Source organism: Herpailurus yagouaroundi, unplaced genomic scaffold (genome assembly GCF_014898765.1).
Source record: "Herpailurus yagouaroundi ecotype Mexico unplaced genomic scaffold, PumYag 100, whole genome shotgun sequence".
In the NCBI taxonomy this organism is placed as follows: Eukaryota; Metazoa; Chordata; class Mammalia; order Carnivora; family Felidae; genus Herpailurus; species Herpailurus yagouaroundi.
Genome location: NW_024412391.1, coordinates 62600093 through 62614699, shown reverse-complemented (window position 1 = coordinate 62614699; position 14607 = coordinate 62600093). Strand labels below are relative to the sequence as shown.

The 14607-nt window shown below is 36.6% G+C and overlaps 1 protein-coding gene across 17 annotated transcripts in view; it reads left to right on the top strand.

Moving 5' to 3' along the window:
• The window catches only part of PPP1R9A (protein phosphatase 1 regulatory subunit 9A), a 323453-nt gene that overhangs the window by 166301 nt on the left and 142545 nt on the right, over window positions 1-14607 (top strand). For all 17 annotated transcript variants that reach the window (XM_040472620.1, XM_040472634.1, XM_040472633.1 and 14 more), the window contains exons 3-4: window positions 1906-2038; window positions 11298-11418. In XM_040472620.1, coding sequence (XP_040328554.1) covers window positions 1906-2038; window positions 11298-11418 — 254 coding nt within the window. The remainder of the gene's footprint in view (window positions 1-1905; window positions 2039-11297; window positions 11419-14607) is intronic.

Sequence of the window (14607 nt, the reverse complement as noted above, 5' to 3'; positions counted from 1 at the left end):
TCAACCTAGAGGCACCTGGGTGTCTCAGTCGGTTAAGCGTCTGACTTCGTCTCAGGTCATGATCTCGTGGTTTGTGAGTTCGAGCTCCGCATCGGGCTCTGTGCTAACAGCTCAGAACCTGGAGCCTGCTTCAGATTCTGTGTCCTCCTCTCTCTGCCCCTCCCACGCTCATGCTTTGTCTCTCTCTGTCTCTCAATAATGAATAAACGTTAAAAAAATTTAAAAAAAAAGACCCAACGACTTAAATATTTTCCCTTTCATGAAATTCTTCCCTTTCTCAGGCAAATGAGAAAGATTACTTGGTATAAACTTCTGTTATATCATTTATCACATTATAGTATAGCTGTTTACTTTGATTTCTGTGTCCCCACTAACCTGTGAGTTCTCCAGTGTCCAGCACAGTGCTTGGCATAGAGCTGGCACTCAGTAAATTGTTGATGGATGCATAAAATGTGAATAAGCGATTACCAAAACTTATAAGGGAAGTGAAAGATCAAAAGGGCTGTCTAAGAGAATGTTATCAATCTGACAACTTAAGAAAAAGATTAGAGGGTTCTGTGGAAGGGGCATAGGAAGCATAGTTTATGAAAAGATTAATAAAAAAGGTACAAACCCTATAGTTTGGAAATATGCATTTTGATGCAGTGATGTTTATCATGGTGGAGAAATGTGGTAGAGACCAAATGAGTGGCACGAGGCCATGAAAACATGCTGAAAGTCGGGAAGAAAAACGGTATTCATCCTGGTACAAATATTATAAATGGCATGATTTTGATAAATTTATACCATAGGAACCACGCATCTGCTTCTATATATACATGTATTTCTGGTTTATAGGTTACCATAGATAGCATACAAGAGTTGCCAGTTTTCCGATAATATGAATGTAAAACACACCTGGACCAGCAAGGCCAACTTTCTAGGTGACATACTTGATTTCTTTCATCTCTGACCTTCTGTTCTGCTTTCTTTTTTGATTATGACTTTTTATGTATATTTATTGACAAAAAGCCTTCTCCTAGATTTTAAGCTTTTGGGGACATTACAGAGTTTTTTTCAGGTATAGTTTAGATGCTTAATAATTATTAAATTTAATTGAAAATGTCAGTTTTTATAATACGTATTAATTAGATTGATGAACATACATTTCTTTCTTTTAGATATTCCTCAGTGAAGTAAGTGAAGGATAGTATACCTATTTCCAGCTACTTTTCAAATAGAGTAAATAAGGACAATCAAGTTTCTTATGGCTATATCTGAAGACCACATTTAGTAATCTTTCAGATGATTTAGGTGAGAAAGAAAGAGCTGGCAATATCCTAGTTCTCTGCAGCTCGTGAGCAGTATTTTGATAGTTGTTTCATTGAAAGGCTCAATGAGAATCTAATTTGGATATACATTCAAGTAAAATAAGAGATGAAAATGAGAGCTTAACCTCGCTCAGCACAGTATAGAAAGAAGTCGGTTTCAGTGATTCTGTGATTGAAATATAATTATAGTAGTGACGTACCACAACACCGATGCTTGTATACGTCATAGCATGAAACGGGTTCAATGTGGGTATTTGCTTAGGTAGCTTCAAGGCCCTTCACCATAGTTTCTTCAGGAACCAGCAAAGCCTTGCAGCTAATATGATATACTCTGATTCTATAAAAAGCAATGAATTTTGCTATTCAGATAATACATCCTGTGGCTATTGTTGTCTCCCACATTATTAAAGGTGGTAGAATGATATACATTTTAAAATGTAAGTTATTTTTATTCGAATTCAATTTTCCTTTTCTTAACATCTCATTGTACAGAACTTTTAACTTACCTGGTTTTCAATACTTAGCAGGGTTTCTTAAAAAAATTAAGAAAGCCATCTTTTCTGGATTATCATCTTCTTGTGACCTCTTACTACAGGTTTTCAGCACATACTCCAATGAAGACTATGACAGGAGAAACGATGAAGTGGACCCTGTGGCTGCTTCTGCCGAGTATGAACTTGAAAAGCGTGTAGAAAAGCTGGAACTTTTCCCAGTGGAACTAGAAAAAGGTATATGAGCTCTACAATGTTTGTAATGTCATTATATTGCTATTTTAATAATACAGAAATGCCTTTATTTTCCTCACCTGTAGCCCTTCTACCCCCAAGGGTTGGATAAAGTTTTAATTCTCATGGAAGATTTAATTTATTTATTACATTTCAAAAGTAGTTGAGATGAGCTCTGTATAGATGGTAGACTCCTTCTTCCCTCCCACTCCCAGCAGAAACCCATCTGCTTTAGTTGGCTGGAATGGTAACTAGTGTAGGGAGGTGTGGGTAGGGCCTCATGTTTGGTTGGTACCCTTACAAGGGTGAGAGTCCAGAGGGAGTGGGTGGATGTGAGCGCTTGGGGCAGGTGGTTGTTTTGTTTTTGTTTTTGAGTTCTTGACGGAGGGAGAGTGGTCATGGTTGGACTCTGAATGTGGTAGATGGGAGAGTGTTGGACTTTTTAGAGTATGGGTTTTGGAATGAAGGCAGTGGAATCTTATCTCTGAAGGGAGAGGGCTAAGAGAGAGCAGGGAGAATGGGAGCCAAGGGGCTTCCTCCCAATTTCTCCTCTTGGAAACCCAGCCTGCCTGCGGTGGGAAGTGAGGACCCATGGCCCCAGAGACTGCCATGTCTATCCTCGTGTAAGATGGGCACCCAGGAATGGAGGGGGACCCAGTGAACAGGGAGATAGCATATCTCAGAAAGTCTTGGAAGAAAGCAGAACAAACAGATGACAGCTTGAATAACAAAATGAAGCAAATGAAAAACCAAATGAGGATATCAAGTATGGCTTAAAAAAAGACATTCTTAAGCAAAGCAACAACCAAAACGATTTTTTGTTTTAGTTTATTTATTTATTTTGAGAGAGAGAGAAAGTAGGGGAGGGGGAGAGAATGAGAGGGGGAGAGAGAGAATCCCAAGCAGGCTTCACACTTCAGTGCAGAGCCTGATGAGGGGCTTAAACCCACGAACCGTGAGATCATGACCTGAGCCAAAATCAAGAGTCAGCTGCTTAACCTACTGAGCCACCCAGGCACCCCCAAAAACGATTTTAAAATTAAAAATTTCAGTGGAGGAATTGAAGAGGAAAAGATGGTATTGTTGAGACTCAAACTGGTAGCCTAGGTCAAGTGTAAGAAATAAACCAAACTAATTCTTAAAATGATAGAAAAAAAGTCCATGAGAAATCACGAAGGAGACCCAACGTGCACATTGTAGGTGACAGAAGGGGAAAAGAAGGGGATGAGAGATATATTAGACAAAACAAGGAAGAAATTTTCCTGAGCTCAAAAAAAACCTGAGCCTCCTATTTGGAAGGGCCTAACCAATTGATGAGCAGTGAGAGGACTTAAAAAACATCCCACGCTTAAGCGTGGCTAAATCCTCATCTTCTTTTTTTTTCTTTTATATATACACATATGTATATATGTATATATATGTATATTATATATAATTATATTATATATAATTATATATTATATTATAATAATATATATTATTTAATACTTATTTAATATATAATTATTAAATCTAAATCTAAATATATGTTAAATATAAATATATAAATTAAATATATTATTTAATTTGTATATTTAATATAATATATATTAAATATATAATATATAATATGTATGTATATATATAATATATATAATTTATTGTCGAATTGGTTTCTGTACAACACCCAGTGCTCATCCGAACAGGTGCCCTCCTCAATGCCCATCACCCACTTTCCCCTTTCCCCCAACCCCTATCAACCCTCAGTTTGTTCTCAGTATTTAAGAGTCTCTTATGGTTTGCCTCCTCCCCTCTCTGTAACTTTTTTCCCCCCTTCCCCTCCCCCCTGGTCCTCTGTTGAGTTTCTCAGGATCCATATATGAGTGAAAACATACGGTATCTGTCTTTCTCTGCCTGACTTATTTCACTTAGCATAACGCTTTCCAGTTCCATCCACATTGCTACAAATGGCCAGATTTCATTCTTTCTCATTGCCAAGTAGTATTCCATTGTATATATAAACCACATCTTTATCCATTCGTCAATTGATGGACATTTAGGCTCTTCCCATAATTTGGCTATTGTTGAAAGTGCTGCTATAAACATTGGGGTACAAGTGCCCCTACACAATAGCACTCCTGTATCTAGCAGTGCTATTGCTGGGTCATAGGGATGCTACTGCTTAGCAGCGATGAAAAGAAACAAGGTGCAACTTGTTGTAAACAGCAAAGGTCAGGGAAAAAGAGTTGAAAACTGTAACTATTAGGCATCAAATTATTTGCATTAAAAAAATGTAAAGAATACCTGTCATCGCACCAAACATGACTGGCTAATTGTTCCCATTAAGAGACACTCTCATTTGAAGTTAGCAAGGATGTAAGAGTGATACTTACATTTTTCATTCATTTACAAAGGTAAAAACCAATCCTAGCTTATGGCCCATACAAAAATAGCTGGAACTGGCCGTGGGCCATTGTATTGCTTATAATATACCAAAAATGAGAACAATTCAAATATTCATTAATGATAGAAAAGAGTAAAATGAAGGAGCCTAAGTTCCATGCAGCAGTGTGTATGATTGTTACAAACATGAAATTGAAGTGGAGAAAAAGCAAATCACAGAAGAATCCATTCAGTGTAATTCCATTTACTTAAATGTCAGAGCCAGGAAAAATTAAACAGTGTATTGTTTAGAGATACACAAATAAGTGGTTTTAAAAAGCAGTATTTAAAAAAGGAGGGAGTGAGGGGTGCCTGAATGGCTCAGTTGGTTAAGTGTCCAACTCATGATTTTGGTTCAGGTCATGATCCCTGGGTCATTGGATCAAGCCCTGTGTCGGGTTCCATGCTTGAACATGGAGCCTGCTTGAGATTCTCTCTCCCTCCCTTTGGTCCTCTCCCTGACTCATTCTCTTTCTCTATAAAATAAATAAAAATATAAAAATAAAAAAGGAGGGAATGATTGACACAATATTTAGGGTAATTGTTACCGAGGGAAGAGTTATGATATGAGGGAGGGGTGCATAGTGGGCTTTTTGTGTGTTGGTAATATTCTGTGTCTTTGTTAGTACATGGACGTTTGTTTTATTTTCTTCTTTAAACACGTTTTGTAGATAAATGTTTTCATAAACTCTCATTTGTGTTTTTCATAATAAAAGTTAAATTAAGAAAAATTAAGCTAGAAGAGAACCAAATGAAGTACAATTATTTTTAATTTTTTGAGCAGCTTCCATACTGGTTCCTGAAGTGGATGCACCAGTTTACATTCCCAGTAACAGCACACAAGTGTTCCTTTTACACTGCATCCTTGTCAACACCTGTTATCTCTGGTTTTTTGGCTGATAGCCATTCTAACATTCTAATAAGGTGGTTTCTCATTGTGGTCTTGATTTGCATTTCCCTGATGATTAGTGATGAGCACCTTTTGATATACCTGATGGCCATTTGTATGTCTTCTTTGGAAAAGGGTCCATTCACTTCTTCCGCCTCTTTTTAATTGGATTTTTTTTTTTTGCTGTTAAGTTGCATGAGTTCTTTATATATTTTAGATATTAACCCCTTATCAAATATTTCCCCCCATTCTGCAGGCTGTCTTTCATTCTGTTAATGGTTTCCTTTGCTGTGCAGAAGCTTTTAGTTTGATGTAGTCCCAGTTACTTATTTTTGCTTTTGGTGTCAAATCCAAAAAGTCATTACCAAGACTGATGTTAAGGAAGTTACCTGCTATCTTTTCTTCTAGGTGTTTTATGGTTTCAAGTCTTAAATGTAAGTCTTTAATCCATTTTTGAGTTGATTTTTGCGTACAATATAAGATAGGGGTCCATTCTCTTATATGTGGCTGCCCAGTTTTCCCAGCACCGCTTTTTGGAGTGGCTGTCCTTTCCCCATGGCATATTCTTGGCTTCTTTGTCATAAATTAATTGACCAAATATGCATAGGTTTATTTCAGGGCTCTCTATTCTGTTCCATGGATCTATGTGTCTTTTTTTAATGGCCGTACCATACTGTTTTGATCGCTAATGCTTTGAAATATAGTTTAAAACCAGCTTTGTTCTCACTCAAGTTTTCTTTAACTATTTGGAATTTTTGGTGGTGCCATACAAATTTTACAATTGTTTGTTCTATTTCTGTGAAAAATGTCACTGGAATTTTGATAGAGATTGCATTGAATTTGTAGATTGCTTTCAGTAGTATGGACATTTTAACAATATTAATTCTTTGAATCCTGACTATGGACAATCTTTCCATTTATTTGTGTCTTCAGTTTCTTTCATCAATGTCTTATAGCTTTCAGTATCTAGATCTTTCACCTCCTTAGTTAAGTTTATTTGTAAGTATTTAATTCTTTTTGCTGCAATTGTAAATGGAATTATTTTTTTAATTGCTCTTTCTGATAGTTCATTGTTAGTGTATAAATACCTAAATATGATATAAACTATAGATCATAATACCAACAGAGAATTATACTTTTAAATTCAAGAAACTCTTAAAAAATAAATAAATTGAGGAAACACAAAAAATATGACTGTTAAAACCAGAAGTTTAATTTGGAATGCTCTTTAAATGTAGTAATTAGTATAAACAATAGAAAACAAAAGATGACAAATAATGTTTTGCTTATATATTTATATTATATATAATTATATAAAAATGAAAACTAAATGTAATGACAAGCCAAACTGATTCTAATTTTAACACGTTAGAATTGATAATATTATATGTAAAAGGAGGTCAGGTGCCACATACATGTAAAAAAAAATTAATAGTTTTTTCTTTATATTTACATTAAGAACATAAATGTGAAAATGGGAACATTTCATTTACAATAGCATAAAAATAACAAAGTACTTATTAATCACTGAGGAAAAAGTATTTATCTGTTGAAAATCCATATTTTTGAAAGATATAAGATGTAAGCAAATAGAAGGATATACTATATTCTTGGATTTTTGAAAAGATCAGTATGGAAAAGTCTCTCCTATTCTGCACCTCTGATACCTATAAATTAATATATAAATTTAATGCAGTTCAAGTGGAATATATCAGAGTTGGATTGAAAGAGGATTGCATAATGTAAAACTAAATTTTATATGGGAAAATACAGACCTAAGGGAAGTATGAAAAAGAATGTGACAGGTTTTAATTTCTTAAATATCTGAATATAATGTAAAGCCTCTATAATCAGAACAAATCGTATTCATATAGCAATTGATCAATGGAACAAAATAGAAAATATAGAGAAAAATGTTAGTATGCATGAGAATTTAATACATGACATGTGTGATTTGCTAATATGCCATTGAGGCCTGCGCAGGTCCCAACCTGTCTGTGGTTTGGGGTTGCTATCTGCCTCATAAAGCAAAGTAGAGGGTTTGTCGTCTGGGAAGACAAAGTCGTCTTCTCTGGAAAAGCCTCCTACATAGTTGGCTTTGGCTTTGGCCTCTTCCGGGAATAGGGAAAACAGGGATTGAGGCCTTATGAGTCTGGGTTTTCAACTGAGGTAGAGAGAAAAGACAGTGCTTATAACTAGACAGTCCAGAGTTGGGTATAGTTACCTCCAGGACTCGTTATTGTTAGCCCAGCCTAGTCTTTATGACATGATAGAAGTGGATTTCTTAACAATAAAATAGGGGCACCTAGATGGCTCCACTGGTTAAGCATCCAACTTTTGATTTTGGCTCAAGTCATGATCTCATGGTTGTGAGACTGAGCCCCATGTCGGGCTCTGCCCTGAGCGTGGAGCCTGCTTGAGATTCTGTCTCTCTCTCTCCCTCTGTCCTTCCTCCACTTGTGCTCTCTCTCTCTCAAAAGAAGAGAAAATCAATAAAATAATAATAATACAGTTAAAAAACAGCATAGGGTGTTTTACAAATGGTTCTGGCATAACTGAACATCTGAATGGAAGAACATAAAGTTGGGCACCTTCATTTTCATTATATAAAAAATAACTCTATATGAGTTAATTAGATATTAAAAATAAAGTAATAAGGATTTTGACAAAAACTTAAAATTTAAGGCTTTCTTCAATTACAAAAATACCTGCTTTCTTCGATTGCAAAAATCATGTAGGCATGTGGATGGAAAGGCTTAACCAAAAGAGGGTCCAATCAAATCATCCAAAATTTTAAGCTTTTAAAGGCAATATTGTCAAACAGAGGCAATCTTCATTGTAGATGACATGGAGTTAATATGTATAATATGCTAAGAACCTTTGCAAATTATCAGAAAAGAAAGATAGGGAAAACTCAGTAGAAAAATTGGCAGTTTAGCGAAAAAAACATCTAATGACCCACGCTCCCATGAATATGAGCTGAAATTTCATGAGCAATGAGCGGAATGCTAAGCCAACATGAGCTTCTTTCCTGAGAGAAAAAATAAGCTCTGAGCTCCAGAGTATGGTGCCGGCGTCTTCCATGGAAACACATCCTCACAGTCTTTTCCATCTTTTCCTGGCTGCTTTGCCTGCTTACTTAGTGCTCTGCCTGTCCCTCTGCAGAGGAAGACCAGGCGGCTGCTGGGTTCTTGACAGCCACAGGAATTAGTGCCCTTCCAGGAATGTGGCTCTGGACTTGACCTATGCTTGACACATCTCCCAGAGAGCCATACAGGGATGAAATCAGTCATCTGGTCGCTGTGGGTTGATTGTATTCTTTGTTTAATTGTGTTTGAGTTATCATCTTGTCTTTCGGGTAGTCTGCACTGGAATTGAGGATGGCTCAAGCTATTACCGCTTTTTCTACTATTGGGTTTACAGCTCTGCAAATCTGTGTAATTTTCCAGTGACAGCAACAAGGGCTGCTAAGGCAGGAAGATAATTTTACTAAAGCCTGAGTTCAGGCAGGGAAAATGCACTTAAAAACTAAGAAATCACTTTCATGCAGGATAGTGGCAGGAAGGAGCTGCTTAATGGCGTGATGGCACAGAGAATCTACATTTGAAAGGAGCTCTTTGAATGTACTGAGCATGGGAAAGTTTCACTTACAGCTCAACATTGGCTTGACAGTGTGATAATTCACAATGAAAAGAAACTCCTATAAATATAGTGAATGTGAGCAAGAATTTGGCTAAATGCTTAATATGTAGCAGCTTTCATATATGAGAGGAACTCTATGTATGGCATCATTTAGTGTGGATGCGTCTACAGTGATCGGCTCTTAAAGCAAGAGCAGATGCTCTGGGGAGAAAATCTTGCATGTGTGTAAACACTGTGGGAAGGCTTTGGGTCACCATTCAGCCTCTCACCAACATGAACAAATTCCCACTGTAGCAAACCCCGTGAGTATGATGGATGTGAGCAAGAATTCAGCTGTGCAGCTCACCTTCGTACACACAGGAGAATTCCTGTGGGCGAGAAGAAACTTTGTCCACGTGACTAGTGAGGAAGGGCCTGTAGTACGGATGTAAGTTTCCCTTTCACGAAAAAACTCATTCTGGGGAGAGCCCCTAAAGCTGTAACAAATGTAGGAAAATTTTTAACCAGAGGCAGCCTCTGGATGAACGTGAGTATCTGTACCAGAGACATGATGAGAATAAAATCAGAATGGGAAGTCACGTGTGGGCAAACATTCTAAACATAAGGGCTGAAGGAATGTCTACGGTGGTTTTTTGCGCACTAGTCACCACTGAAGCTCTACACTGGAGAGGTACCTGTGCCTCTAACCAACGTGGAAGTACCTTCATGTGGGGGTCACATCAAAGAGTTCCTCCAGGGAGAACTCTCTATGAATCTTTCTTTAGCACACAACTGAGTAAACAGATCACACTTGTGCTGAGTGGCATGATTTTGAAAAATGTAGAATAAAGATTAGGATTACTAATTGTACTTAGGAACACTTAAAGCAGAAGTCGGTGTCAAGGAGTAATAACCAGTGAGATGAACCCTACTGAAAAAATTGCTAATTAAGAATACTTACTGTATGGGGCACCTGGGTGGCTCAGTCGGTTAAGTGTCTGACTTCGGCTCAGGTCATGATCTCACGGTTCGTGGGTTCGAGCCCCATGTCGGGCTCTGTGCTGACAGCTCGGAGCCTGGAGCCTCCTTCAGATTCTGTGTCTCCGTCTCTCCGTCTGCCCCTCTCCTGCTCATGCTGTCTGCCTCTGTTTCTCAAAAATAAATAAATGTAGAAAAAAATTAAAAAAAAAGAATACTTACTGTATGAAATATTATTGCTAAAAAGTCTTCTGAAAGTGTCAAGCATTCTGTTGACTCTGTGAGCCAGTTTTCCTTTAACAATCCACGCTGCTGATTAATAGGTTAGTGTCAGTTTTTCTATGCAGCTAGCTAATACAACAATGGTTACAAAGACTTTGGGACTATCAGAAAATAACTTTGAATGTTAACCCAAAAATGTGGAATGCGAAATAGTGTATCTTTTATTTCATTGATGTGAATATATGTATATTCACAGAAAAGACAAATGGAAATATGGATAAACATATTATTGTCAATGAATTTAAAAACATATTTGTCAGTGTTGCTCACAAGGCAAGGAACATGGAAACAAAAGAGAATGCCTGTCAGTAGAGAAGTGGGTGGATAAGTGACGACACCATCTCACCAGGATATATTATACAATCATTAGAAGTGAGTTAAGGCTGTGTAAGTTGATATCCATGATATATCATTGAATTAGAGAATTAAGCTGCAGAGAGAACTAGGTATAATGTGATCTTATTTGTATAAAGCAAGTAGGAAGGAAAAATAAGCCATTTCATAGATGCACACATACATATATGTACGTGTACTTGTATTTATGCATATATATATACATATACGTTGTAGTTGTTGATACTTTTATATGCTTGTATAGTAGGACTAGGAAAAGTCATGAAAGACACATGCCACCTGACTAACATGAATGGGGATATGAAACAAATAAAAGGGAAAAGACCACATGAATGAAGGGGAAATTTTAGATATACTAAGATCACATTTATTTAAAGTAATATATATGTGTTTTGGTATGTATGCTTTTGTGTTTAAAATATTATTTAGAGAGGCTGTGTTTTAAGGCAGATTGATTACTCAGTAATCCAATTATTACTTTTTCTTGGGATGACAATGAATAGCCACTTGCAGTAATAAAATGAGATTAAACCCACAAGCCTTTTGGGGGGTCTTATTTGATATCTTTTCTCCGCAGCAATAGAAAAAAAAATATTCTGCCAAGGCAAACATGTCCTATAGTCCATAAAGAACAAAATTAAAGGCAATAAATAAGTCTCACCAGCTAACTTACATATAAAACTTAGGTTGTTGTGGTTTTCTTGCCCTTTTTCATAGATGAAGATGGACTTGGTATAAGCATTATTGGAATGGGTGTTGGAGCAGATGCCGGGCTTGAAAAGCTGGGAATATTTGTCAAAACAGTAACAGAAGGTGGTGCTGCCCAGAGGGATGGCAGGTAAGCTAACTACTATCATTAATAACTAAAGTCTTCTAAGAAATTTTTTTGGGAATTTCTTTCAGTGGCTTCCTTCTTCTGATTTTTTTAAGACGGAATTTTGGAGTGTGTCTCATAAAAGGAAAATGTTAAAGCCTTTGAATTACTTTATGATTTGTAGGCAGAATACCTGCTTTCTTCAATGTATGTTAAATAAATAGGTGGTTGGGTCTATCATCTATATCTCTCTACCTTTGATATGTATTCATTCATCTGTCTGGTGGGAAGTTGGCAGAAGCATGGGTGTGTATTATAGAAGGATATGTACTGTGGAGATGAGCATTTAGTGTCATTTCAGAGATATCAAAACAAATGGTAATATTTTTGGCACTTTTGAGAATGACAGAGGTAGAAGGAAAAATAGGAACCCTAATTCTGCAATGATGGTATTTCTGGAGCTAACATTTCTCAAAATGTATTCTGACTAAAAACAGGTTCTTGATTGCCAAGTAAACTTGTGGAATTAAAATCTCTCAGAGAGGAATCTGAGAGCCTTTACTTAAACACCCACTTTGGGTAATTTGGATGCATGCCAGCACATCAGATGATTGTTGTTTTATGTCTTAGCTTTCATCATCTCAAGCTACAAGTACCTCTAAAGATTTTGATTAAATCCTCACACTAGACTCCTGCTGCATCAAGTTGGGGCTGAAGCAGAGGTTGGCTATAGAAATAAAAGTTGATCCAAAAATATGAGTGCCAGGGGCGCCTGGGTGGCTCAGTCCGTTAAGCTGCCGACTTGGGCTCAGGTCATGATCTCGTGGTCCGTGAGTTCGAGCCCTGCGTCGGGCTCTGTGCTAACAGCTCAGAGCCTGGAGCCTGTTTCAGATTCTGTGTCTCCCTCTCTCTCTCTCTCTGACCCTCTCCCGTTCATGCTCTGTCTCTCTCTGTCTCAAAAATAAATAAACGTTAAAAAAAAATATGAGTGCCAGATTCAAAGAAACGTTAACTTATTTTTTTAGGAGCACTTTGATTTTTTTTCAAGGTTTAAGCATACATCACTTAACCATCTTATCAAGAAATGATAAAACATGTTGAAAATCATTTGCAAATCTCTGGTGAGACCCATGGTAGCGTTATTTCTTTTGTAATCCTAAAAACACATTGATATACACAGATATTTTCCAAGTGGAACTAAATTGATTTATTTAAATAGAAACCCACACCAGTATCATCTCTTTTTCCGTGAGGCAAGGGACCACATCTCAGTCAATAGCCTCATTTGTATTCCCATAACACTTGAACAGAGAAGGTCTGAAATTAATCTTTTGCGTGAATGTTCAGTTGATTGTGTATCACACTTAAAATAAAGAAAGTGGGATATTAATATTTTGTGTTAAAAAGTAATTTGTTAACATTTCCCCCTTTTCAAGTAGTTATGGAAATAACCCTTTACCCTTTGAAGGAGTTATATGATGGTAGTAACAAATATTTCCCATTATTAATGAAGAAACTTTCTTCCAAGTGAGCTAAAAGTTGTTTGTAAGATCTGTATCTTTTCTCTTTAAGTTTCACCAAAACTTTAAAAGCTTTCTAAAATCAGAGGGAATAATTCTTATTGTTAGCATTCAAACAGTATGAAATTATTATGAACCATCTGTCTAAATGGGTCACAAAGCCAAACCAAAATACGAATTGATTATAAACCAAAAAGGTAGAGGGGCCCCTGGGTGGCTCAGTCAGTTAAGCATACTCTTGGTTTTTGGCTCAGGTCATAATCTCAGGGTTTGTGAGTTTGAGCCCGCATCAGGCTCTGCACTGGCAGTGCAGAACTTGCTTGGGATTCTCTTTTCTATCTTTCTCCCTCTGCTCCTCCCCAGCTTGCTCTCTGTCTCCCTCTCAAAATAAATAAATAAACATTTTTTTTTAAAAAAAGAAAAGGTAGAAAATTTTGCATTTAGCACTTAGTCAGTTGCCATTGTTCTAAACTTAGATCTATTTGTTTTTCCATCACTCACTTTTAAAATTAGGTTTGTTTTTTCTTAACCTGTTTACTAATTTGTTGTCCTACATAGTTTCAGTATTTACACTGATGTGAGAAGTTTGCTTTATGGGTCCCAGTGTGTATTTTCTCAGTCCTTTTAAATGGATGTTTACCTAGTACAGTAATCCTGCTGTTGTTACAATAGATGCTTAATACATGCCTCAGTGAATATATTAAGAGAAGCAACTTGATGAAATGAACAGAATCTTTGGGATCATGTGACCAGCAGTCTTAATTCTATCCCTTCTACTTACCGGCTATGAGATATTGAACAAATTACTTAATTTTCATATTATCTACAACTGCAGCGTTGTTGTAAGCATTAAATATGCTTATGTAAATTAAAGCCTTCCACAGTGCTGTTTGCATATGGAACTTTTCTTGAATGAGGTAGGAATAAAGTAGGAATTGAAATTTACTGAAAAATAGTTATTATGGGAAGTCTTATGAAAAACTATAGAAAGATGTATAAAATATGCACAGAATTGTTACGTTTTAGAGTTCAGAGGAACTTTAGAGATCTTTAAATTCATACTTTTCATATTATATGTGTATAAAAATTGAGGAGATCTATATAGTCTCATTATTAGACCTATGGCAGTGTTCACAACTTTTCAATTATATTATTATTCCCACCATTAGTGCTGTGCTCATTTGCACAATATTTAAATGTTCTTTGTTGTTTAAAATTTATCAATATAAAAAATTTACAAAGGAACAGTTGGTTGCTGCCTACAGTTAATTTTATTTTATTTATTTATTTTTTAAATGTTTTTTTTTTTTCAACGTTTATTTATTTTTGGGGGGACAGAGAGAGACAGAGCATGAACGGGGGAGGGGCAGAGAGAGAGGGAGACACAGAATCGGAAACAGGCTCCAGGCTCCGAGCCATCAGCCCAGAGCCTGACGCGGGGCTCGAACTCACGGACCGTGAGATCGTGACCTGGCTGAAGTCGGACGCTTAACCGACTGCGCCACCCAGGCGCCCCATAATTTTAATAGTTTTTAAAAAAGTTATGTGTACTCATGGATATAGAAAAATATTATATGAAGGACTTACAAATCACTGTGATTAGTGTGATGCCATTCTTGTGTGGATATGGTTTCTATTCATCCCACCCAACTTCTCTGTCTCTCTCTTGTTCTTTCTCTCACAAAATGTAGAA